The 26,655-nt window shown below is 44.4% G+C and overlaps 1 protein-coding gene across 1 annotated transcript in view; it reads left to right on the top strand.

Moving 5' to 3' along the window:
• ecpas (Ecm29 proteasome adaptor and scaffold) overlaps positions 1 to 22,912 on the top strand; it is a 101,406-nt gene extending 78,494 nt beyond the window's left edge. The window contains exons 41-49 of the mRNA XM_060916569.1: positions 39 to 227; positions 5,127 to 5,338; positions 5,440 to 5,483; positions 5,577 to 5,769; positions 9,867 to 10,005; positions 10,131 to 10,236; positions 14,452 to 14,540; positions 14,626 to 14,697; positions 21,751 to 22,912. Of these exons, the coding sequence (XP_060772552.1) occupies positions 39 to 227; positions 5,127 to 5,338; positions 5,440 to 5,483; positions 5,577 to 5,769; positions 9,867 to 10,005; positions 10,131 to 10,236; positions 14,452 to 14,540; positions 14,626 to 14,697; positions 21,751 to 21,890 (1,184 nt within the window). The 3' untranslated portion in view covers positions 21,891 to 22,912. The remainder of the gene's footprint in view (positions 1 to 38; positions 228 to 5,126; positions 5,339 to 5,439; positions 5,484 to 5,576; positions 5,770 to 9,866; positions 10,006 to 10,130; positions 10,237 to 14,451; positions 14,541 to 14,625; positions 14,698 to 21,750) is intronic.
• The last annotated feature ends 3,743 nt before the right edge of the window (positions 22,913 to 26,655 follow it).

Raw genomic sequence — 26,655 nt, 5'->3', positions numbered from 1 at the left:
GTTTGTTTTTTTTTTTTCTTTCCCCCTCTGTCCCCCAGAGGCCGTGTACAAATCCTCATGCTGCTTGACAGTCCATGCCATCAGTCACTACAGTCCTGACGTGTTGAAGGCTCACGCTAGCGTGGCTCTGCCGCTAGCGTTCCTGGGCATGCACCAGCAGCCTGATGAACAAGGGGACAGCGCAGATGCCAACCTGTGGGCTGAGGTCTGGCAGGAACACGTCCCTGGTAAAGACGGATAGAGTGAAATGAGAAGAATGAAATGTTTGTGAATCTTGTAGAAGTCTTGACGACAAACTTGAGTTTTGAACAGCAAGGCAAATTCAGAAAAAGTCAAACCTTTATAGTTGGCGCCAACCGCCAACCTATGGGCTGATGATTATTATTTTTAAATGCCTTGTTTTCATGAGTCCAAGCACGCCTAGGATTCTTCTTCTTCCTCACATCAGTGTTCTAGTCAAGTCACTAAACCTTCAGTTCAAGTCATTAAAGAAAATCGAGTCGAGTCCGAGAACAAGACTCCGGCCGCACCATTTGACGGCGGCTGTTGCTGCCTTTATATGAAAGCGTCTCTGCTGCTGTGTCGGACTAACATTACTGCCCCGTTTTAGTTAACAGGCTCCAGATAAAAAGCTTACTCATTGCTCAGCAAGCCCCGCCCACCATCAACAGGGCAAATAACATGAGAGAGGGTTAACATTCGCTAGTTCATCGCTCAGCAAGCCCCGCTACCAACAGCGCGATGACCATAGCGTGTCACTGCCTTCTCTGGGTGGAGTCTTGCCAAATGACGATTGAAGTTCGAGGTCGTCCCGTCGATAGTTCTTCTACATATGGAACACGTACTGTAACACTGCACGAGAGGTCTGTATGAGCAAAGCGGACAATCCTAGAGGCGTCTCTACAGGCATTTTAGTACCATTTAACGTTAGTTTGTTCCTGACTCTGCATTCTCTTGCATGAAATTAGCATAAAAGTTAACGTAGCTATAAATATGCCAGATTATTATGACGTTACAAAAATAAAGTCCGAGTGCAGTTAATGCACGAGTCAGATTCGAGTACTACAAGCCTGCCTCACATACTTGACTATAAATAATTATCAAAAGCACATGCGGGTTTCTAAACAGTATGGCCAATTAATTCTACAGAGGCGGGGCTTAATTTATTCAAACAGATGTCAATCATGAACCGTTGCTTCACAGCGGATTCACACGCAACCCGAAAAGCCTTTTGAAAAGTTCGAGGGCGTGGTCGTGGAGTTAAGCTGTAGTTTGGTCTCCTGCATCGTTGTGCTAACGCGCAACTGGATTTGTAATGAGGATCCGGTTACGTAAACGCAAAGCCATCATTAGCCAATCAGGTTGCGTTTGGCGGATTAGCGCTGCGCTACAGCAATGGTGTTCTGCTGTCCTGAGTTAGTCGTGGTTTATGGGTAATTCTGGGTTTTACCGCTGAATACTTTTCTTCCGGGGCGGCACGGTGGTGTAGTGGTTAGCGCTGTCGCCTCACAGCAAGAAGGTCCGGGTTCGAGCCCCGTGGCCGGCGAGGGCCTTTCTGTGCGGAGTTTGCATGTTCTCCCCGTGCAGTGGTCGAGTTGTAAAATCAAACCGGGGGGGATGGTGAAATTTTTAGTCGTGTGTCGACCCATCGGTCAGTCCGTCGGTGGGAAACTGGTTTGCTTTTAGGAGGGTTTGCACACAATGTAGGTCTGTGGACCTTGTTCATTTACCAGACATGCAGTATTTTGTGCTGATGGTGTGTAGTAGAGGTCTGCGCGGGACAGAATTTTCAGTCCCACTCCCGCCCGCTCCCGCATTGTGCAGTCCCACTCCCGCAAAGAATTATGATTTTCAGTCCCGCTCCCGCCCGCCATATTTTGTCCCGCTCCCGCCCGCAAATCCCACATGATGCAGATGTTCACGTTATTTCTCACGAAAGTTCTTGTCATTGGCTTGGGGAATTAAACATGCTGAGCTTAGCTGAGCTCTCCACTGACCGATCCTTCATTTATTGTAAGTTTATTGTTTAGACTCTGACATTCTGCTGACACATTCCAAGTTGAGCGCTGCATGCGCTCATGATTGACAGCTCTCGCTTTGATTGACAGCTCTCACTCTGATTGACAGCTCTCACTTTGCGCACTCGCACTTCCGAGTCTGTGGCGTTATGATTCCAACCGCGGTTTCATTCTCCTCTCATATGAAGTGCTGCGCAACCACAACCAGCTCCTCAGATTATACACTGTCTATTTCTAGCTTTAAATTGAACAATCTGTGCGATACACAGTCCTTTTTAATACTAGTTAACAGGGCCGGTTCTGGAGGGGTAGCAATGGTAGCATTTGCACCCGGGACTGGTGTGGAGAGGGGCCCCAAAAAATAAGATAAAATAAAGAGTTCTCTCTGTTCCTGAATAAGTGCATTACTGAGTGTCTGTGAGCAAAGGAGAGCCTGAACGTTGCAACCTCCCTATTGGCTGTTTATTGGTTGTTTGTAAAAATGTATCAGTTGTTGCCCCTCCCACGGGAATCATCGCGGGCTCGAGAGACGAGACCTGACGAGTTAGTTCGTTGGTAGCAGAACAAAATGTCTGGACACAAATCGGGTTTTCAGAAAAGGAAAGAAAATAAACGCAGGGTCGAAAATACAAAAAAGGAGGCAGAAAATGCAAAACGAGTATATACTTCTTGGCTTAGTAGACGAACAGAAGAAATCGAGGACACAGGGATGGTTACTTTTTAAGGCAGCCCGCCGTGGCTGCGCAAGCTGTCAGTTGTGTCATTGAATGGTTACTTTAGGCAGCCCGCCTTGGCTACAGGCTCATTTATTATAGCCCATTTAGTTAAAATAGTTGATGTAAAATGTTTATAATTATAGTTATGTGATGGTTGTCCTGATTTAGACTGGTGTGCGTTTTTTTTTGGGGGGGGGGTGTTGCGTGATGTTGCACCCAGGTCCAGATTAGGGCAGAACCGGCCCTGCTAGTTAATACTTTTTAATACTTAGGACTAATACTCTTGACTTTTTAACAGTAAATGTCCCTCTTTTTAAAGCAGCACTTACTTCTGAAGCACTGTGAGCTTCACTAGAGGAGCTCTGCTCTTCTGCCATGATCGGAGATCTCAAACACGGAAGAGCGGAAAGGAATCGGAAATGTACGCGAGATTAGACCACATCCGCAAATTTAGGCATCTTAAAATGTTTTTATTAATGCCAAATAAAATACCCTGCACAAATTATATACGATAGACATAAATTAATAATTTATACATTTTATTTTAAACACGTTTTTAGTTAGCGGGACTGCAGCTTATCACCTCTCCCGCCCGCACCCGTATTGTGCACTCCCCCTCCTGCCCGCGCCCGCAATGAGCTTTCAAAATTTGTCCCGCACCGCACTGCTTTGCGTCGGGTCCCGCGGGACTCCCGCGGGAGTGCAGGGCTCTAGTGTGTAGTACACACTGTGTACCCTTTTTATTGTTGTAAAAAACATAATACACTGGTATTTTACTGTAAAACATGCACAGTGTGGATGTCATGTGTCATATTTAGTCAGTCTCCTGGCTGACATACGGTACCTATCACATTCTCCATATTAGGGTGAAGTGCAGATGACAAATTTGAAGTGTAACTTCATAGTCATGGTAGGCTCCTTTTAAATCGTTTGGTAAATAATTTATTAAAACCTCAGCAGGCAATGTAAACGAACAACTGAATCTTTTCATATCAAGTCAATAGAATTTTTATTCAAAGCTGAACATTGGGAACATTGAGTTAAATACAGAGGTAGGTAGGGAACCAATAAGCTAAAACAAGCAACAGTAAATTGTAAATCAGCCTTACATGTTGTGACCGGCTCGCTAATGAGGCAATGAAGCTTTCAAAACTACTAGTGTCGTTTTATTTTAGCCTTCCTGTCTTGAATAACACTTTTTGTTGCCTGAAGAATAACAAACGAACGTCCAGGCTGATTAAATTAATGGCCTTATACAAGAAATCAAAGCTAACATGAACCTGAGTAAGCTATCGATAGCTGGCTAGACTCCAAACGAACATTCATTATGATAGCTGTGTTGTTATCCGCCGCCCACAAATTAGGCTACATATCGGTAACTTTTACAGCATGATAGCGGGCTCACAGAAAGCGGGACTGATATTCGTACGGTAACTCTTGACTTGCGTCCTGAAATGTTTTTTCTTTCGATCTTAAGTTCGAACTTGCTTAGGTCTTGCTGTCCACTCCGCTTGGCCATGATGCTGCAGTCCGCTGCTGTCACTGACGCCGAATGAAATCAAAAATAACGGAACCCCAACTGAATGTTACCTCCTCAAACACTTCGCTTGCGCGCGCCCTCTCTCGCGGTAGCTTACTGTATGCTCAGTTTCAGCAAAGCTACAGTACGTGGAATGGCATTTCTAATTCCAATGTTAAATAGAAGTAATGTCCACATTTATTGATAAAATTGCTCAAGGGAAGGGAGGGGCGATGATTGATGGATTTTGACCATTTTTTATTCCAGGGGGGATGGCATCCCCCCCATCCCCCCTCAACTCGAGTACAGTTCCCGTGTCCGCGTGGGTTTCCTCCGGGTGCTCCGGTTTCCCCCACAGTCCAAAGACATGCAGGTTAGGTTAACTGGTGACTCTAAATTGATCGTAGGTGTGAATGTGAGTGTGAATGGTTGTCTGTGTCGGCCCTGTGATGACCTGGCGACTTGTCCAGGGTGTACCCCGCCTTTCGCCCATAGTCAGCTGGGATAGGCTCCAGCTTGCCTGCGACCCTGTAGAACAGGATAAAGCGGCTAGAGATGACGGATGGATGGATACTTTTTCTTCCGAGTGGCATGTTCTTCAACGGTTGGGTGTTTGGCAGGAACTGACCACTAGGGGGCATGTTTTGAAGAAGGGTGCTTGAATCCTGCAGATCACCACAATGTTTTATTTTTTTAAATATCGACACTGAGGTTTTATTCCCAGTAGTTGTTTAACGATGTGGCTTTTATTCGAAGGAATCAGCTGGCTGTTTCCACATGCATGATATTAAAGTGCAGTGTACAACGTAAGTGTTTTTAACAGGAACTAACCCCTTGTTCATGGCCTTCCTCCACTGTGATTGATGGCTGTAGGCAGTTTTGGTGGAATCAGGCTGTATATGACGGAGCTCATAGCCATTACCCAGAGAGCTTTGCAGTCTCAGTCCTGGAAGATGAAGGCTCAAGGTGGAGCCGCCATGGCAACCATTGCCAAGCAACAAACAGGCTCGCTTGTGGCACCTCACTTAGGGATGATCCTAACTGCATTACTGCAGGCGCTGGCCGGACGCACGTGGGCCGGGAAGGTGAGCGCATACACAACATCCTGTATCATTCTTAAAATTCAGATTAAAAATGTTGTTTAACATGTATTGGATTTTTTTTTTTTTTTAATTTATCCTTCCAGGAGGAACTGTTGAAGGCTGTTGGGTCTGTAGTGTCTCAGTGCAGGTTAGTCAGCAAATGATTTCTTCTCATTTCCTCCCGTCCATGTTACAGAAGCAAGCATTTAGACCGTCTAAATATGTTCTCATGACTGTGTAGCGTGGAGCTGCAGAAGCCTGCAGCAGGTCAGCCAACTGTACGTCAAGTGTTGGACACGGTGCTGAAGGAGTGTAAAAAGGAGAGTCTTGTTTACAAAATGGCCGCCCTGCGGAGCGCAGCAAACATTTTGGAGGCGGCTAAAGAGGATCGCTTTCAGGAAATGGCTGAGATTCTGTTCCCCATCATTAAAAAGGTGAAGTAACTGTAGGGTTAGGATGGTTTTTGGGAACGTGTAGTAAGGAGAAAAAAAAAAAAGGATTGTGGTTAATAAACCTCATCCTAAAATAGTGAGAATATCTGTTATATAAATGTATACACTATAATTACACTGGTCTATAGCCAAAATGCTTCCGAAATAAATCTAGTCCAACTTTTACTAATTCTGGGTCGCTGGGAACGAAAATGAAACTTAAAATCGTTCATTGGCTCTATGAAGAAACCTGTGATTGGGTTTGGATAGCACTTTTTTACTTTTTTGGCTAAACGATGCAATCTGAAGCCGGTATTGCATCATAAGGGGTGTTCACACGGCAACTTTTACTCCGGTGTAGCACCGGGGCTGCCCCGGTAGAGCGTTCACACGGTACAAAGTTATAGCGGTGTAGCCCCTGAAAGCTGCTTAAACCGGTGCAAATCTAACCCTGCTCGGGAGGTGGTTTAAGAAATTTACTCCAGAGTAAATGCTAGTTTGCGGGGCAGCACCGATTATAAAATGGGACGTCTGAACGCTACACCCTGTTCATCCACGTTGTTTTCCCGGCGCTTGGTGATGCCATGACAACCGTCCACATGGCCATGAACGACACGAAGTTGTCGATTTGTTGCCGAATGAATTGTAGAGTGCGTTGTTTTCGTGCTCTCTTGTACTTGCGCAACCTTTCCTTTCTCTCTTTTACCCTTTTACGGTGTCTGATAGACCACAACGTAGAAAGTTTGTCTGGAGAAGTATAAACCATGTTTTTTCGATATATCAATTAGGGGTGGGTATTGCCAAGGACCTCACGATACGATACGCATCACGATACTTGAGTCATGATACAACACTGCGATATATTGCGATATTCTACATAGTTCACTGAAAAATGTAAACGCATTATGCATCTTAAAATCCGAGTTGTATGTACATCAGATGATAGTGATAATTCATGGGACAAACTGAGTCAAAACAATGTAATTCTAATTATCCATGCCATTTTATTGTAACTATACAAGCGCAAGTTACAACATATTTGCAGGAACAACACACTGTCTGGAACACATTGAAAAGTGCAGTGTGCATCTTAGTCTCTCTGAGCACAATTATGAAACAAAGTGCAGTGTGGGTCAGTGTCCACACACTGAAACTGAACTGAAACCTCAGTGAATCACGTTTCTTCTGAACTTAGAGTAAATACTCAAAATAAAATGCAGTGTCTCACACACACTAAAATTGAAAATGCAAAAGTGCAGCTTCTTGCCTTTGGTCTTAAATGACAAAATTAAGTTCACAGTTACAGTAAGTCACACATCACTGAAGTAGACGGGAGGACTTTGGCGCTGTCCAGTGTAGTTTGCTTCGGGTCGGGTTTCGGTGGCTCCGGCTGAGCTAATATGTCGGGGTGGTGTCGTGCTAAGTAAGTTCGCAAGTTTGTTGTGTTACCTGAATAACTAATTGGAGCGAAACAGGTTTTGCAAAGTGAGTACTCTTTGTCCAGCTCACTGTTTTTTTTTTTGTTTGTTTTTTTTTTTTTCTCCTTTCCTTTGGAATCCAAAGTGCCTCCAAACATCTGCCTTAAAGTTTGGCGGCGTCTCTAGGTTTACATTAACGGCCATGCTTGCTTGTTTTTTTTCCTCACTGCAACCAAAAGAGAAGACGAAGAGTGCCTTGCAGTGAGGTAGCGGCACAGCGACACCTTGCGGAGTGGAGGTGCGGAAGTCGTACTGGATTTACAACCCGTCTGAAACATGATTTATTATTTGAAAAAATATCGATATTCAAATTTTGAGTATCGATATTGAATCGGAAGACAAAGTATCGCGATATATCGCCGTATCGATATTTTTGCCCACCCCTAATATCAATCACAAACAAGGCGGGAAAAGGAAGTACATTTTCACGCATGCGCATATTTCATTTCCGCATTATTACTATCGTATAGCACGGTCGCAAAAACTGCCGTGTGAACGCAAGTGGGGCTGCACCGGTGCTAACACGCTTCTCTCTAGTAAGCAGGTTTGTGACGTGTGAACGCTCCACAAAATTTACACCAGTGTAAGATATATCAACAAAATACATCGGTGCAGCATCGATGCAAATATGTGCCGCGTGAACACCCCTTTTATATGTTATGTTGTTCCTAGAAGTCACCGATGACGCAATCATAAGTCCACTTACATCACTGTTGAACAAATTGTCCTAAATCAGCTCAAAAAACATACAGTGCTATGCACTCGAGATGAACTCTTTGCTTGACAAGCTGCCAAAAAGCACCGAGTACACACTGAAGAAGGACGAAACCTATTCAGTATTTCTACATAATTTGTTTTTTTGCCATTTGGTTCATAATACATTTTATTTATAATCAACTTTTTGCTGATTTTTCTAGTGTTACATAAAGAAAGAGAACAGGTGAAATATCACGTAAACCAACCGACACATGAAGAGACCTCGGTTTACAATTTATACTTAAAATGTTACGATGTACACAACGTACATACACTACCGTTCAAAAGTTTGGGGTCACTTTGAAATGTCCTTATTTTTGAAAGAAAAGCACTGTTCTTTTCAATGAAGATCACTTTAAACTAATCAGAAATCCACTCTATACATTGCTAATGTGGTAAATGACTATTCTAGCTGCAAATGTCTGGTTTTTGGTGCAATATCTCCATAGGTGTATAGAGGCCCATTTCCAGCAACTATCACTCCAGTGTTCTAATGGTACAATGTGTTTGCTCATTGCCTCAGAAGGCTAATGGATGATTAGAAAACCCTTGTACAATCATGTTAGCACAGCTGAAAACAGTTGAGCTCTTTAGAGAAGCTATAAAACTGACCTTCCTTTGAGCAGATTGAGTTTCTGGAGCGTCACATTTGTGGGGTCGATTAAGGCCCAATCCCAATTCTAATTTCTACCCCTACCCCTCCCCCTTCCCCTCCGCCTTCCCCTTGGCCCTTCCCCTTGAAACTGAGCTACAAGGAATAGGGCTTGAAATTCAACCCTTACGTATTGGGATAGCCCTTCAACGATCGCATACGTCATCGCGTACCTCCGTCAGCGTTTACGTTAGCAAAACGCAACCAAATGCGTCATTGGCTGCGACCAGCCGCTACAGTCAGAGCCAGAAATCTCTGCTGGCAGGGTGTGATTTGTTAACTAACACCACTGAATGGGATATCTTTGGCGCTTCGTGCACCACATCCGACAGAATGAGGTGTCAGAACACTCATGTAAACAATAAAAGCGAGAATAACAGAACAAAACGTACGCAGTAAAGCAACCGAAAACAATACTCACTCCCAAAGCTTTTTAGCAGCAGCTTGGATTTCAGAAATCGCTGCTCATTCTCAGCTCGAAAGCGAATCAAGCGGCGTGTTTCCTCTGGATAACAACTTAAAACACGTAAATAATGGAGAAAATACATTTATGACAATCTTTCGTCGCGGGAACCGCCATCTTTATGAAATCCGCATGAAATCTCGCTGAAATCCGCATGGCATTGTGGGAAATCACTCAAACCCCTTCGTTCGGAGTCTGCTCCAGGAAAATCTCCGTTTGGAGGGGTACAGAAGCCCGACCCCTTCCCCTACCCCTCCGCGTTAACTGGGATTGGGATACCCCTACCCCTTCACGTGAACGCGCAAAATGGAGGGGAAGGGCCAAGGGGTTGGTCCAAGGGGTGAAATGGGATTCGGCCTAAATGCTCAAAATGGCCAGAAAAATGTCTTGACTATATTTTCTATTCATTTTACAACTTATGGTGGGAAATAAAAGTGTGACTTTTCATGGAAAACACTAAATTGTCTGGGTGACCCCAAACTTTTGAACGGTAGTGTAAGTATAAAATCTTAAATATCTTGGAAGCCGTAGGCAATCAGCTGTTTTAATTGTCATATTTGACTTCAACACACCAAACTTCTGAAAAATCAGCCAGTGTTCTTGGCACCCTTGCATTTAGTACTTTCTGCCTACGTAAGAATCTTCTCCTCTAACGTTTGTCTCAGAACAAGGAATCTGAGGCAGGCAGTCATCAGGGACGGGGTCGCTAATATTTCAGGAGCTGACACTATTTCTTTTTGGCGATGCTCAGAATCGACCCGAGAGCGCTGGCTCACCGAAGCGTGACGACGATGACGACGACGTGAAGGAACGAGAGCTGCGAAATGAGATTTTGCTGTGTGCGTTCGAGACGCTGGGAAAAGCCTGGCCCAAGACTGTGGACACGCAGAGTAAGAACGTTTTAAGATGAAGCATACTAAAACCAAAAACCGTATGTCCATGGAAACATAGAAACGTCTGATTGAACAGATATCGGATTGCTGCGCAGGAATAAGTGTGTTGGTGTGTGTTGCAGATCGCTACCGGGCAGAAGTGTGTGGGCTAATGTGCGACAGGTTGAAACTGAGTACCTGGAGAGTTCAGCTGGGTGTCTTGCAGTGCATGAAGGCTTTTTATCAAGGGTGAGAAAATGTTTATCTACCACGTTCAATATCCTTCCAACTTTGTGTACTTTTTAAAAATACCTGATTGGTTTTGTACCAAACTCAGCACTGCTATTAAGCCTAGGTCACAACCGGACGTACGATTTTTTGGCTGTGCGATTTTTGGCGTTTCCCAAATCACTGTTTTTTTTTTTTTGTTCGTGGAGAAAGACGCACGTTGGCCGTAAGTTTGTCTTGCAATCTGAAAAAAAACGTAAGTGCCCGTAGAGTTTGTTTGACATGACAAAGAACCTCTGCGGCCGGTCTACGGCTCGAAAATCAGCACGTAGACCGGCTGTAGGAGCACGTACGGCCGGTTGTGACCGAGGCTTTAGTCATGATAAAGATGATGGTGGGTTTTTTTTTTGGGGAGTGGTCTCCTTATCAGGAGTTCATTTCCAGCTCCCAACAGCAGAAACTCCAATTTGGCTACTGTTGTAAGTGTATTGGTTCTAGGCATGTAACAATATATTGTACAACACTAAATCCTGGTACTAATTTATGACCATTCGAATGAAAAATGAATTGCGATTATTATCAGGCTGCGTGATGTTTTTTGCAGAGGGTGTAATAACACAAAATACCAGGAATGTACGTGACGTCACGTTAGGCGGAAGTAACGCAGCTCTCATGCCACAAAAACGGATCTAAACTGAGAGGGCTGTTGTGTGATTTGATTGTACAAATAGATTTAACCAGTCTGTTTAGACTGCTGAAAGGTAAAGAGAAGCGGTACAAATGTTCATACAAGTTTATTAAGAAAACAATTAACAAACGTATTGCTGGGTTTCACATGACGTGACGTCACATCCGCCTCATTAGTTATTCAGAACTTTAGCTGGTGGTCTACCAAAGCTCAATTGACAAAGTGTTTGTACGGAGAAGGTGCATCGCTCGCATGAAGAATGCCTTACGCTTGCGTTGTTCGAATCGATTAAAATCGTGAAACTGAGAAGTTTCTTCAGGGTTCCCCGTGAACTCATAAAAAAGGGTGAACAAACACAGGATTTCACAAAAAGACGTTGAGAAAGGTGGCTTTTGAACCTCTCACTGAAATCCAAGCACGCTCGAGTTCGCATCTCCCTCTCAGCTAGGTCCTTAGTGTTTTCCAAGTACTTTTCTTGTGTCACGAAGCGCTAAAGTCCCCAGCTGTTTCTTTGTTTACTCCTCACAAAGTCCGTATGCATGAAGGTCGCGACAAAATTCTTCCCCAGCCGTACAGTTACAGTACAATGCTCCGTGATCACTTCTCCGTCTTGTTTAACTAAGATCCAGGTCTTTTAAAGGGGTTTCTGATGATCTTTGTGAATGATTTAGCCGAGAGATAAGAGCCGACACAAGTGAGAATCAAGTGAACCGTTGCTTGTTTACACTTCAACTTGCAGCACTTCGTTGTAAATACGTGAACAAAAAGCTTAAAAAAAAATAATTACAGGATTCATTCAGCAGCGACTTGATAGCGAAGTCCTTTACCCAGCCACATATTTTAAAAAAAGTTGCAAGCCTCTGTACTCTTCATGTGTTTTGCAGTGTAGAAGGACGTCTGCAACACCAGATAGTTCGAGATGTCGGGGAACTCGACTGAAGGGTCGTTTTCGAGATCGTATGACAAATCCTTCTTTCCCAGACTGTAGGGGTCGATTCCATTGCACATAGCAATCTTCTGAATATATCTATGAAAGTCACACTTGGAGGACGCTCTGGACTCTTACAGTAATGCTTTTATGGCTGAGGACTACAGTTGATATGAACAGTTTTGAATGAATGAATGAATGAACCCTTTATTGTCACTGTTACCAGTGAAATTGACCATCAACCTGTCCTTACAGAGGGGGAACAGGACAGGAAGACAGGGATAAAAGAAAAAGAAACAGTAGTAAGATGAGGAAAAAAAGAACCCCCCCCATGCTCCTATCAGGAGTACGGTGTGGGAGCATTTAAAAACCTCCGCACAAGCACACAATAACACAAGTACACTTTAAAACATGGGACTTGAGGGGGGGAAAGGAGGGGGCAATCGGGGGGGGTAGGAGGGGGGGAAGGGGAGGGGAGGAGGTAGAGGTAACCCAGCGCAAGCAAGCAACCGTCTGCTCCTGCAGCCATGCAAGCGGTGCTGGTCACGCACCCGCTTGTCACACTGGGGGTGAAAAACGGCGACCACAGAAAATTGGGGAAGGAATGCGAAGAATGCAAAAGGGCAATTCCATGTAAATGTCAACCTCACCATGCAAAAATAAAGCAACATGTAATACATCAAAACCACTCCCAGAGATATCACCTAGGCCTGTATTTTACAGATGTGAATAAGTTGAACCAATTTGTAACCAACCTAATATGTCACTGTCAGTCTTTCTTTCTTATAATGTAAACCCCAAGCTAAAATCAACTTTGATCATGTACAATTCTATATTATTCCCACAAGCCACAGAAATGTATGCTAAAATCCACAAAACAGCAAAACAATAGCCATCCTAAATATTATTTAAGAACTTTGATGGTTTTAGCTGATATTTAGAGAGTTTTTCAAAGGGTTATGGTGGTTAAATTGCTGATTTTCTAAACATATGCCATGTCTATTTCAGACGCGTCACATCCATAACGGAATTTCGTCACATCCATAACGCTGACTTTTCCTTCTGAAACTCTGCATGAAATACAAAATATTTTAAACAAAGATTTTTTTAATATTCACCTTGGACCCCTCTATCAAATGGATATCTCCATTTCGACATTAGGTTTACAATTTCACAGAGTTTGATAAAAATGTACAGTCACCCAAGAAAAGTGATACTTTTTCTGTCACATCCATAACGCATCTTTTATTGGCATTTTCTGGCATGCCCTAGATGTACTATGGGAATTGTTCTTGTTCTATCACTTTTCCAGTATGGTACAGCCTTAAAATATGCAACACCTGCTTAAATACTGGGAGACAATAAAACATGCACTGGGTCATTTGTTGCCATTTTGAGTTCAAGTGTCACGTCCATAACGCTGGAATTGCTCAAGAGTGTCTCCCAGCAGTGACCTTCTGGGGGAAATGTTTCCCCAGCAATGGCCTTGATCGAGGCCGGTGCTGTTCAGGGAGCCGAATGTCGATAAGATAGATTGTTTGGTCTTTCGAACAGACAGTCTTCACGTCCACACAACTCGTCCATATCTGTCCATTTCTGTTCAATTCAATTCCATTTGGTCTCCGAAATACTTATTCCTTGCAAAGCCGAAAGCGTCTCGAAGATGACAACCATGTTGTGGTTAAAGTTCTATAGCCACAGTCTGAGTGCCGACAGCTTTGCCCACCGCTTCAATCATATCGGGCAGCTTTGTGGGGCTTTGAACAGCTCTCACCATTGTCTGATTTCCTCGATATACCAGGGCAATGCCTAATCCAATCAGCAAAAGTCTGGTAATCATGGTTCCGAATAGGTAGATATCTCCAATGTCCTCCACAGACGTTCCGGCAGGACAGGTGGGTTCCCCTGAACCCAGAAACTGTGTCAATTTCGTTAGGAGACCAGTTTATCAAATCCATGCTTTTTTAGTTTAGAAATTCAATGCTGAGAGTGTGTCTCAAAAAAAAAAAGTATAGGCAGACGAGACGAAACAAAGAGCACAAGTAGGAAAAAAGGAGAGGAGAGCAGAGAAATGCGACCGCCTTCCGTGAGAGCACGGAGAAGAAGGGAACCCTTTTGCACTCAAGTTTCCATCAATGAAGAGTTTATAACATCAATGAAACTGTCATGTTAAAACTGTTAATGTTATAGTCAGGCTGCTTGTTGTTGCCCAAATGAGGATGGGTTCCCTTTTGAGTCTGGTTCCTCTCGAGGTTTCTTCCTCATGTCATCTGAGGGAGTTTTTCCTTACCACCGTCGCCACAGGCTTGCTCATTGGGGATAGATTAGGGATAAAATTAGCTCATGTTTTAAGTCGTTCAAATTGTGTAAAGCTGCTTTGCAACAATGTTTATTGTTTAAAGTGCTATACAAATAAACTTGACTCAACTTGATCTAAAGCGAGCAGTGGCTTCTAGATTACGAGCGTACTCTGATACGTTATCGCTACTTGTTTGCACTACGGCAGCCATTTAGACCACCAGCTATTTCTGGAAAATCGAATCAAATTGTGAATTAGTGTACCAGACTGCCCAATGTACTTATCACGTGAAAAGCTTTATCTTGTACGGTTCGTGTTTAGATTGCTGCTGTTGGAAAAGGACCATCAGAACTCACAAGTACTGACTGAGCTTCTGTCAGAAACCTGCACTGCACTTGCATCACCACTGGGTAATACAGCTCTTAAATGATAAAATTATTAACAAGCAAGACAAGATCTTCCAAATTTTTTTTCCCTCTCTCTTTATTTCTCCAGAAAACAGAAGTTACTCTTCCATAAGGACGGAAGCCTTGTCAATTTTGGAGCTACTCCTGAAAAGGATTGAAGGTAGGCTTCCTGCCTTTTTTATTTTTGGTTGAACAGACACACACTCATCAATAATAAAAGAACTAAATTGGGGTGGTGGACAAATTTATAAAATCCATTAGCTAGCCCAGGGGTTTTCAAAGTGTGGGAGAGTCAGCCCCCCCTCAGAGAGCAAATAAACAACAGCCCCCCCCCCACACACACACACAATTTTTGTTGTTGCTATACTTAATGTTCCATTTGTATCTTAAAAAAATGGTTGTTGTACACATTTTTTTCTTTTACACATTTTAAAACATATGAGCTTTTTTAAAACCTCTTTTTTTTTACACATTTTAAACATCTGTGCTTTTTAAAACGCATTTTAAACATCTGTGCTTTTTGAAAACATCTTTTTTTACACGTTTTAAACATCTGTGCTTTTTAAAACGCGTTTTAAACATCTGTGCTTTTTAAAACGCGTTTTAAACATCTGTGGTTTTTGAAAACGCGTTTTAAACATCTGTGGTTTTTGAAAACATCTTTTTTTACACGTTTTAAACATCTGTGCTTTTTAAAACGCATTTTAAACATCTGCTTTTTGAAAACATCTTTTTTTACACGTTTTAAACATCTGTGCTTTTTGAAAACATCTTTTTTTGCACGTTTTAAACATCTGTGCTTTTTAAAACGCTGGTTACGAATGTAACCGTGGTTCTATGAATAGTGGAAGACCGCCAGAGGCAGTTCTTATAGTGGAATATCATGCGCTTGCGCATGGCAACGAGAACTTATTGATTTGTTGTCATCTCGTGACGTCATGACGCCCAATGTAACAAAACCAGTAAACGAGTCATGATCTGTCTTAATGGTCATTCTCGCAATTCCGAGTGACCCAAGACTCTGGCGGTCTTCCACTATTCATAGAACCACGGTTACATTCGTAACCAGCGTTCTATTTCATACTTCCAGACCGCCAGAGGCAGTTCTTATAGTGGAAGACTTATACAACCAAGTCACGAGGAATAACACACTCCAGTCAGTCCTTCAATTGAACTCAAAACCTTTATTGATAAACAATGCATGCATCACACCTAGACATCACTAGGGAGCAAAGCTGAAGAAACTGGCGGAAGTGGCACCACATTCACACGGTAAAACCTGGAAAAGGTACACGGTGATGACCAAGTAGCCGCAGAACAGATATCAACAAGAGAAATTCCTCTTAATGCAGCCCAAGATGTCGCAACAGCACGCGTTGAGTGGCATCTTGCAGAAGCAGGAGCTGTTTTATCAGCAAAGCGGTAGGCACTGGTAATGGCCTCCGAAACCCAGTGTGCCAGTCTCTGTTTTGAAAGGGGTGCTCCTTTCCCACACTCCCCAAAACGGATAAACAACTGGTCTGTTTTTCGCCACTGAGCAGTCTGAGAAACATACTGGCGCAAAGCACGCACCGGACACAGTTCAGAGCGGGGCTCATCATCAGGGCGGAATGCCGCCAGAACAATCGGCTGATTAGCAAACTGAGGGGAAAGCACCTTTGGTAGAAAAGCAGGATTAGGCCATAATGTCACCTGACTGTCTTCTGGTCCCCAACGCATACACTGAGCACTAACAGAAAGAGCATGAAGTTCACTAACTCTCTTGGTAGAAGTGATAGCCAACAAGAACGCAGTCTTGATAGAAAGCCACTTAATCTCTGCCTGCTCTAAAGGCTCGAATGGTGGAGAACACAATCCATTCAGAACAGTGTGCAAGTCCCAAGAAGCACAATCCGTTCGCGGGCGCGGGTGTAGTCGTTGGGCACCCTTCATAAAAGCTACCACTAACTTGTGAGCACCCAATGAAACCCCTTCAGTTGGTGCCCTGTAGGCAGCCAGTGCTGCAACATATACTCTCAAGGTGGCAGGAGAGCGACCATTATCCAGCAGATGTTGAAGAAAATCAAGAATTGTTACCACAGGACATTCAAGGGGGTTTAAAGAATGAGTAGTGCACCAGGTAGTGAAAAGCTTCCATCTGTTTTCATACATTGTCCTAGTAGATTGAGCACGAGCATTCAGAACAGTGTGCCTAACCCCTTCTGAACAGTCCATGACACTTTGGTTCCCCCCAGTGGCCAAACCCAGAGTTTCAGCCTGTCTGGACAAGGGTGCCAGAGCTGCCTCTCCATTTGGGACAGAAGATCCTTCCTCATTGGCAATGGCCGGGGAGGCCCCACGGTTAGAGTCAGTAGTAAGTGAAACCAAGGCATGCTCGGCCATCTGGGCGCTACCAAGAGCACCCTGTGGCCCATTTCCCGTACTCGATTGAGCACACCCCAGATCAGTGGAATAGGTGGGAACGCAAACAGTAGCACATCCGGCCACTCGTGAGTCAGAGCATCCCTGCCCAGTGACTCCGGTTCTGCCATCTCTGCATACCACAGAGGGCAATGTGTTGTCTCCTTGGACGCGAACAAGTCTACTGTCGCTGTGCCATAAGTGTTCCAAATTTTCTGCACAACCTCCTTGTGCAAGTGCCAGTCTCCTGCCCTCTGTCTCCTCCGGGACAGTGCATCGGGCACCACATTGAGGTGACCTGGAATGTGTGTTGCACGGAGGGAGAGGAAACGTGTTTCTGCCCAAGTCAGGAGTGCCTGTGTCAGACGAAGAGAGGGAAGGGACCTTGTGCCTCTCTGGTGATTTATGTGAAACACCACAGAGGTGTTGTCTGTCCTCACCATCACATGTTTTCCCCTCAGAACACTCTCGAAATGCTTGAGAGTCAGGAAAACAGCTTGTAGTTCGAGAACATTGATATGGCAGCGTTTCATGTGAGGATCCCATTGACCGCTTACCCCCTGATGTTGCCACACCCCTCCCCAGCCTGTGAGAGAGGCATCCGTTGTGATTACCTCCCTGCGAGCGGGGGGTGGGCCCATTTGGACTCCAGACCGTAGGAAGTCTTCCTGTTTCCATCGCTGGAGGTGCAAGCTGCAGCTCCTTGTCATCTGTACCAAGGTATACCGGTTGTGAACCGATGACAGGCGCAGCTCTATCAGCCACCGTTGAAACGGCCGTAGGTACAGTAGGCCAAACTGAACGACTGTGGTTGCTGCTGTAAGCAGTCCCGCCAGTCTTAGAAGCTGAATGTATGAGATCCTGCGTCCTGGACGAACTTTTGCCAGGGCATGCTGAATCGCCAACCGTCTGGCTTTGGTGAGAGTGGCCCGCATGGTCCTGGAGTCTAAGTGCATGCCGATGAAATTCACTGATTGGGCAGGAGTTAGGCAGCTCTTCTCCCAATTCACCTTGAAGCCAAGCTCTATGACATGACGCAAAAGGCGGCTGGTGTCCGCCATCGCTTGTTCCGGGGTTGCTGCACATAGCAGCCAGTCGTCCAAGTACGGCAGGACTAACATGCCTTCCGCTTGGAGAGGTTCCAGTGCAGCCTGGACGCACTTTGTGAACACCCGGGGGGCTAGAGAGAGTCCAAATGGAAGAACTCTGTATTGGTAGGCCTTGTGTTGAAAACTGAAACGGAGAAACTGCCTGTGCTCCTCTGCAATGGGCACATGGAAATAGGCCTCCTTTAAATCTATCGTCACAAACCATGTGCCTGGTTCTATGGCTCGAACAACATCCATAGTGCGCAACATCCGGAAAGGTAAACGCTTGAGGAACCTGTTTACATGTCTTAAATCTAGGATGGGCCTGAACCCGCCATCCTTTTTTGGAACTAGAAAATAACGGGAGTAGAGACCCTCCACCTGAACTTGGGGGTCTACCTCCTCTATGGCACCTTTCTGCAGTAACTGCTGAACTTCTGCAGTAAGCGCTAGAACTTGCCCTGGGTCCTTTACTGCCGTAGGACAAACGCGGGCACAAGGTTGTGGTCGACAGCGAAACTGTAGGCGGTAACCTTTTTCGAGCGTCTCGAGAAGCCACTCGTTGGAAGTTATTTCTCTCCAGCGCTGAATATGGACCACTGAAAAATGAGTCACCGTCGACCCCAGGCAGTCAGCGCCGTCTGCTCGCTGGTTCATTGGCTTTGGGGGGGCGCTGGCGTGGAGGCTGCCGTGCAGGCCAGGGGCGTGAGCGTTGGTTCGAAGCGCCATGATGGGCCAAGTGTGTAGGCCTGGCGTACTGGCCACGGAAGAACCTGTTAGGACTGCGTGCTGGCACCGGCTGTGGGGGAGCCTGGTGGTTCGGACGTACACTTACTCGAGGGTCGTCAAAGCCTGAACGCCGTGCAGCATGCTGAGAGCGTGACTCTGTAACCCGTACTCTTCTTTCCAGGGCCTCCTGTGCGGCTGGCCCGAACAGTTGGCCCGGCGTAAGCGGCAATTGGCGCAGGTTGTTACGACAAGCTTCTGGTAAGGACGACTGTGCTAGCCACACTTGGCGTCTGGCATGAGCAAGGAGGCCCAGAGCCCTCCCACAATCACTAGCCATTGCACCAAGAGCTTGAAGGGAAGCATCCAGCAGACCAGAGACAGAGTCATCTGTGGAAGTGGAATCCAAGGTAGCATGTAAAGCCGACAGAAGATGGCCCATAGAATTGCCAATACGGCCCAACCTGGCAACTGTGTTGTAGGTTTTGACCAGTGCATTGTCAGTGCGCCTGCACTCCTTATTGGGGCATCGCACGTCCGGACGTAGGACTTCATCTGGTGATACAATGAGGGATGCCACACAGGGCTCTAATGCTGGCATTGAGCCAAGGCCAGTAGTATCTGGTGCAGACATATCAGATAGCATGCGTGCAACACGATCAGGCCGGAATGAAAGAGCTGATCGGAAAGCTGCAGACACGACCTCTGTAAAGTCCTTACAATGCGGAATAATCACCTCTTTTGAGCCAGGTACAGAGCGACACAAGAGGTTGGTAGGGCCTGACTGAGCATTTGGAACATCCAAATTCAACTTTGCAAGCGCCATTTTAATGTTACTACGCATTGACATAGCAACAGAGGCTCCGCTCTCTGATTCAGATCCACTGCCACTTACTGTGTACAAGGAGGATGGCCGAGACGGTTGTTGTGCTACATGAGCCTGCTGATCATTGCTCTCCGAAAGGAGAGAGTCAGTCGCTGCCAGTGAAATTGCATCGCTCTCTTCTGGTTCCACATTAGGTGGATGCTCAGTTAAAAGAGGAACGTGAGCATTGAGATGCGTTGCATTGTCCGTCTGATCCATGCGATCATTAACCGCTGACGTAGTAGGACCTGATAAAAGCGCCTGTAGTCTTTGTACAGTTGTAGTAAGCTCGTCCATGCGCTTCGCTAGCTTACTAGAAGAAGCACGTCGCTTCAGTTTCCGATGCTCCTCAACATCCGGACGTTTACGTTTAGTCCCGCGAGTATCAACTGCAGCAGGAGTTAAAAGCTCCGATGCGCTCGGAGAGATGCTAGCAAGACGCTGCTGGCGGAGCTCGAACGGCATAATGCTACAATCGGGGCAAGGATTAGATAACGCATCTTCCAGATGCTGTAGTCCCAAGCAGGATGGGCAGCGATCATGCCCATCTAACATATCCATCCCAGCATAGCACTGCGTACAGAGAGCAGGGTGATCCACATCCACGAACAACGCAGAGCCGACACGACGGTTATGTTGTTAAGTGGACAAGGCCAGAGAGCCAGTCGGCTATGGAGGCAACCGCTCCCGAGGGTTAGCCTACTCTTACTCAACCAACGAGGGAACCCTGGAAACCAAGAGGTACTCGTTGGGAAGATAATTCACCAGGCGAGGGAACCTTGGAACCCAACAGGTACTCGCCGGTAAAGGTAGATTCAAAGTAAATAACTTACCTGATAAAATTCAATCAGAGTGTTGCAAGTGTGTCTGTATCACCGAACGAGGGAACTTTGGCAACCAAAGTACTCGCCGGTTAACTCCAATCCAGTTCGCAGACAACAGCTAGGTGGGGAAGCAATTAGCTAAGCCCAATAGAAAAAGCTGTCGAAGTCCACAAAAAATAGTTCTCTGCCTTGCGAGAATGAAAAAGAGACAGATCATGACTCGTTTACTGGTTTTGTTACATTGGGCGTCATGACGTCACGAGATGACAACAAATCAATAAGTTCTCGTTGCCATGCGCGAGCGCATGATATTCCACTATAAGAACTGCCTCTGGCGGTCTGGAAGTATGAAATAGAACGCGTTTTAAACATCTGTGCTTTTTGAAAACATCTTTTTTTACACGTTTTAAACATCTGTGCTTTTTGAAAACATCTTTTTTTACACGTTTTAAACATCTGTGCTTTTTAAAACGCGTTTTAAACATCTGTGCTTTTTGAAAACATCTTTTTTACACGTTTTAAACATCTGTGCTTTTTGAAAACATCTTTTTTTACACGTTTTAAACATCTGTGCTTTTTAAAACGCGTTTTAAACATCTGTGCTTTTTGAAAACATCTTTTTTTACACGTTTTAAACATCTGTGCTTTTTAAAACGCGTTTTAAACATCTGTGCTTTTTGAAAACATCTTTTTTTTACACGTTTTAAACATCTGTGCTGTTTAAAACGCGTTTTAAACATCTGTGCTTTTTTTTAACTTTTTTTTTTTTTTACACATCTGTGCTTTTTTTTTTTTTAAACATCTTGTTTTACACATTTTAAACATCTCATAGCATCGTTAGCTAGCACTTCTTGGAAGACAACACACTGTGGCAGTGGAGCATCTTCAGATCCAGTCCATGAAAATCCAAACTTTAAATAATTGTGGTCATACTTCCTTCTTTTTTTGCTTGGCCCAGACTCTGTCTCCTCACTCACTGTAGCTTTAGGTACTAAAAATCGATCCATTTTGTCTCTGACAAAGGCTAGCTGAAGTTCGCTAAATGTCCCCAATAGTAACTTATTCTGGTTTATTTTTCCTCACGTTGTGCCCCCCCGAAGAACTCTGGCGCCCCCTAGGGGAGGCGCGCCCCACACTTTGAAAAGCCCTGAGCTAGCCCAATGAGCAATTGAAAGTTTTAACGTGCTGCCCAGTCGTATACTTGGCTTAAAAAAAAAAAAAGCTGTTGCTGCTTAATCATTCCGATCATTTATTTGTTCTGCATGCTGGGGAACTCAATATCTTGACGTTTCTTTCCTGTGTTTGTGTAGAAAGCGACCAATGGGAGTGCCTGTGCGAAAAGAGCCGACAACAGCTCCAGCGTTCTCTTGCTACAATGGAAACGGACAGCCGTCCTGAACTGAAAGACAAGGCCCAAACACTGAGAAGAAAAATCCAGGGTCTGCCTTAAAACCAACCAACCAACCAACTCGCATTAGAAGATCATTCTCACACACTCCTCTACAGTCATAAGGCTAACGTTAAAATCGCATCTTTTTTGGCTCGGTGGACACACAAACACAGCAAAACGACACCTGGTTTAGAAGGTCTGTACATGTCGCTCTTTGATGAACTTGCAGGACATGCGTACATGATCTACACTCACTTAAGTAACCGTTTTCAATCACTGTTACTCCTTTGAATGCAGACGTAACCCGGCCCTGGACGATCGTGTTTTTCTGTAAAGATTAAACGAAAGCCTGGAACGTTGGGTGTCGAACTGACGAAACTGCCACTTTAGCGTTTATCTACACTGAACTCGTCCCTCAGGGGGTTGTGTGACTACTGCTTTCTTTCCTCATTCCACTTTAGTAAAGAAACCGTCTCTCCACAATCCTCTTCATTAGTGTGATCTTTTAGCACAATGGAGTGAAAAGAAAAAAAAAATTATACCAAGAAAGATGAAATTAGAGCCCGTGTGTGTGTGTATATTTAAAGTAGATCTTGTAAAGTTTGCATGTTAAGAAAAAGCCAACCAAACCTATTTTCAGAAAAAGGGGGGAGGACCCCATCCTTTTCCAGAGAGGCATGTTCAACTGGCTCCAACATCGTCTATGGGAACTTCTGCCCCCAAATAAATACATCTTTAACTGCGGAGTATTTTTATTTTTTTTTTTACATCTACATCATTTGTGTATAAAGGTTGTTTTCTGGGGCTCTTTATGTTCCTTATTAATTTGTCATTTCAGTTTTTTGACATGATCCTGAAGGAGCTGATGTCGGATTTGTGACTAAACGAACAAATCCAGTGTGAGCTGCTTCAGTGTAGACGAGACGACACACACACTCCATACTGTTCTATTCAAAACTGAGCGAGTTATGAACTGCTTAATAAAAAACCCTTCCTTCTAATTTCATTAGTATACAGTTAAGAAATGCTGAGTATGTGCATGCGTTCTGATTTCAGATTAAACCGAACTGCGAGTCTTACTACATGGTGTACAAGAAAAAATATTTTTAATCGCCTTTTCAGGCTTCCACACAGTCCATATTAGCCAAATGTTGAACCAAATTAGTGGTTTGGAACGAATCAGTTAAGTCATTTTATCATCCCCGACTGGCTGGAAGGGGGATTGTGTCGTGGTGACTTCCTTCCTTCCTGCCTAAATCAACTCTTCTCATAATTTTTGGAGGAATTTCACACAGCGAAGCCTTTTGCCAAGTTTTATGTCAGTAATACGCATGATGTAGTCGAGTTACAGCCCTTGATTAACAAAATTATACTTTGACAATTTCATTCTGAAATCAACTCCTCTTACAATTTGTGGAGGAATTTCACCAAACTTCGCAAAAGGCTTTGTGTCAGTAACAGTTATTTTGTTCAGTTGAGTTACAGCCCTTCACTGATAATTTCATGAAGGTGTGCTCGCCTTCTGACATCTCTCACAATTTTTGGACAAAGCTCTGCAAAAGGCCTTGTTATAATACGTGTATTGCGATTTTAATTTTGTTAATGAAAATTTTACCAGAGTGGTGTAGCGCTGTCGCCTCACAGCAAGAAGGTCCGGGTTCGAGCCCAGCGGCCGGCGAGGGCCTTTCTGTGCGGAGTTTGCATGTTCTCCCCGTGTCCGCATGGGTTTCCTCCGGGTGCTCCGGTTTCCCCCACAGTCCAAAGACATGCAGGTTAGGTTAACTGGTGACTCTAAATTGACCGTAGGTGTGAATGTGAGTGTGAATGGTTGTCTGTGTCTATGTGTCAGCCCTGTGATGACCTGGCGACTTGTCCAGGGTGTACCCCGCCTTTCGCCCGTAGTCAGCTGGGATAGGCTCCAGCTTGCCTGCGACCCTGTAGAACAGGATAAAGCGGCTAGAGCTAATGAGATGAGTTTCCCCTTTTGGGTAGCTGTGTGTGCGCGTTATCTGTGACCAGTGGTCAATTTGTGGAGGGGATGCAGGTCATGTGGAAACCATATGACTACTTCATGGACAGGGATTGACTGCCTTTGGAGGTGATCGCAAAGACACATCAGCAACGGGCGATTTTTTTTTTTTGGGTTGCAGAATATCAAGCATGTTTGATATCTGCTGCAAGAAAAAGAAAGAAAAAAAAATCACCTGTGTGTGCCAGGCTTAACTTATACTTTGACAGTTTCATGAGGGTGTATGGTCTGAAATCAACTCCTCTCACAGTTTTTGGACAAATTTCTCAAAGCTTGGCAAAAGGCCTTGTTATTTAAAACTGTAATATGCATATTGCGATTTAATTTCGTTCATGAAAATTTTACCAGAGTTTTGACCCTTGATTAAATAAAGCCCGGTGCAGACGGGCAACTTCTCATCGCAAGTGTATTATGATTTTTGGATGCAAGTTTCCCCTGTTGGGTAGCTGCGTGTGCGTGTTATCTGTGGGCAATTTGGGGAGGGGATGCAGGTCATGTGGAAATCATTTGACTGCCTTTGGAGGTGATCACAAAGATGTGCACCCGCAACGATATGTCAGCAACTGGCAATTTTTTTTTTTTTGGTTGCAGTATATCGAGCATGTTTTGATATCTGCGATCTGTTGCAAGGAAGAAAAAAAAAAAAAAAAACTTGTGTGTGCCAGGCTTAACTTGTATTTTGACAATTCCATGAGGGTGCATGTTCTGAAATCAACTCCCCTCACAATTTTTAAAGGAATTTCACAAAACTTGACTGAATTCTTTGTCGATAATATACCATTTTTTGGACAAATTTCTCGAAGCTTAGCAAAAAGGCCTTATGGTCAGTAATACACACATTGAAATTGTTTAATTTGTGAAAAACAAGTTGTCCAATTCAGTTTAGCAGAGTTATGGCTGAGTTGCCAGCGGGGGATATTGTGCTCTCGGAGCACTCTTGTATTGGCTGTGTGGCCCTAACTGGATAAAAATGTAACACGTTGTTTAAACTTGGGTCATAAATCACTCACCTTTTCAAGTTTTACTGTATTAATGCAGCAGGGTCCTCCCAACAGAGTTATGTAGCTTTTGCTCTACAGCAGTGGTTCAGTGTAACTCTCCTCCGAATTACAACCCCGATTCCAAAAACGTTGGGACAAATTGTAAATAACTGATATTGTATTCACATTATCACATTTATTGGGAGGGCCTGAATGTCAAAGGGTGGGGTGCTGTATGGCCAGGGGGAGGGCCCAGGCGCAATGGCCCTGCCCACCCCCCCTTTAGCTCTACCTATCCTGTCTCTCATTCCAATTCTGTCTTTCTTTGTCCCCTCTGTCTCTCTCTTTGGAACTTTGTCTTTGTGTCTCTCTCACTTTTCTATCTATCTCATTCCAATTCTCTCTCACTTTGTAACTCTCCCTCTCATTCTGTCTGTTTGTCCCCCTGTCTGTCTCTCACTTTTCTTTCTATCATTCCAATTCTGTCTTTCTTTGTATCTTCTCTCTCATATTCCATCTTTGTCCCCCTTTCTGTCTCTCTCTCTCTCTCTCTTATCTATCCTGTCTGTCTCATTCCAATTCTTTCTTTGTCCCCTCTCTGTCTCTCACTTTGTAACTCTATAACCCCCATTCCAAAAAAGTTGGGACAAAGTCCAAATTGTAAATAAAATCGGAAAGCACTAATTTACAAATCTCAAACTGATAGTGTTCACAATAGAACATAGATAACGTATCAAATGTCAAAAGTGAGACATTTTGAAATTTCATGCCAAATATTGGCTCATTTGAAATTTCATGACAGCAACACATCTCAAAAAAGTTGGGACAGGGGCAATAAGAGGCTGGAAAAGTTAAAGGTACAAAAAAGGAACAGCTGGAGGACCAAATTGCAACTCATTAGGTCAATTGGCAATAGGTCATTAACATGACTGGGTATAAAAAGAGCATCTTGGAGTGGCAGCGGCTCTCAGAAGTAAAGATGGGAAGAGGATCACCAATCCCCCTAATTCTGCGCCAACAAATAGTGGAGCAATATCAGAAAGGAGTTCGACAGTGTAAAATTGCAAAGAGTTTGAACATATCATCTACAGTGCATAATATCATCAAAAGATTCAGAGAATCTGGAAGAATCTCTGTGCGTAAGGGTCAAGGCCGGAAAACCATACTGGGTGCCCGTGATCTTCGGCCCTTAGACGGCACTGCATCACATACAGGCATGCTTCTGTATTGGAAATCACAAAATGGGCTCAGGAATATTTCCAGAGAACATTATCTGTGAACACAATTCACCGTGCCATCCGCCGTTGCCAGCTAAAACTCTATAGTTCAAAGAAGAAGCCGTATCTAAACATGATCCAGAAGCGCAGACGTCTTCTCTGGGCCAAGGCTCATTTAAAATGGACTGTGGCAAAGTGGAAAACTGTTCTGTGGTCAGATGAATCAAAATTTGTTGTTCTTTATGGAAATCAGGGAAGCCGTGTCATTCAGACTAAAGAGGAGAAGGACGACCCAAGTTATCATCAGCGCTCAGTTCAGAAGCCTGCATCTCTGATAGTATGGGGTTGCATTAGTGCGTGTGGCATGGGCAGCTTACACATCTGGAAAGACCCCATCAATGCTGAAAGGTATATCCAGGTTCTAGAGCAACATATGCTCCCATCCAGACGACGTCTCTTTCAGGGAAGACCTTGCATTTTCCAACATGACAATGCCAAACCACATACTGCATCAATTACAGCATCATGGCTGCGTAGAAGAAGGGTCCGGGTACTGAACTGGCCAGCCTGCAGTCCAGATCTTTCACCCATAGAAAACA

This window comes from Neoarius graeffei, chromosome 3, assembly GCF_027579695.1.
Source record: "Neoarius graeffei isolate fNeoGra1 chromosome 3, fNeoGra1.pri, whole genome shotgun sequence".
In the NCBI taxonomy this organism is placed as follows: Eukaryota; Metazoa; Chordata; class Actinopteri; order Siluriformes; family Ariidae; genus Neoarius; species Neoarius graeffei.
The sequence above is the reverse complement of the archived record's forward strand: the minus strand, read 5'-3'. Positions and strand labels throughout refer to the sequence as shown.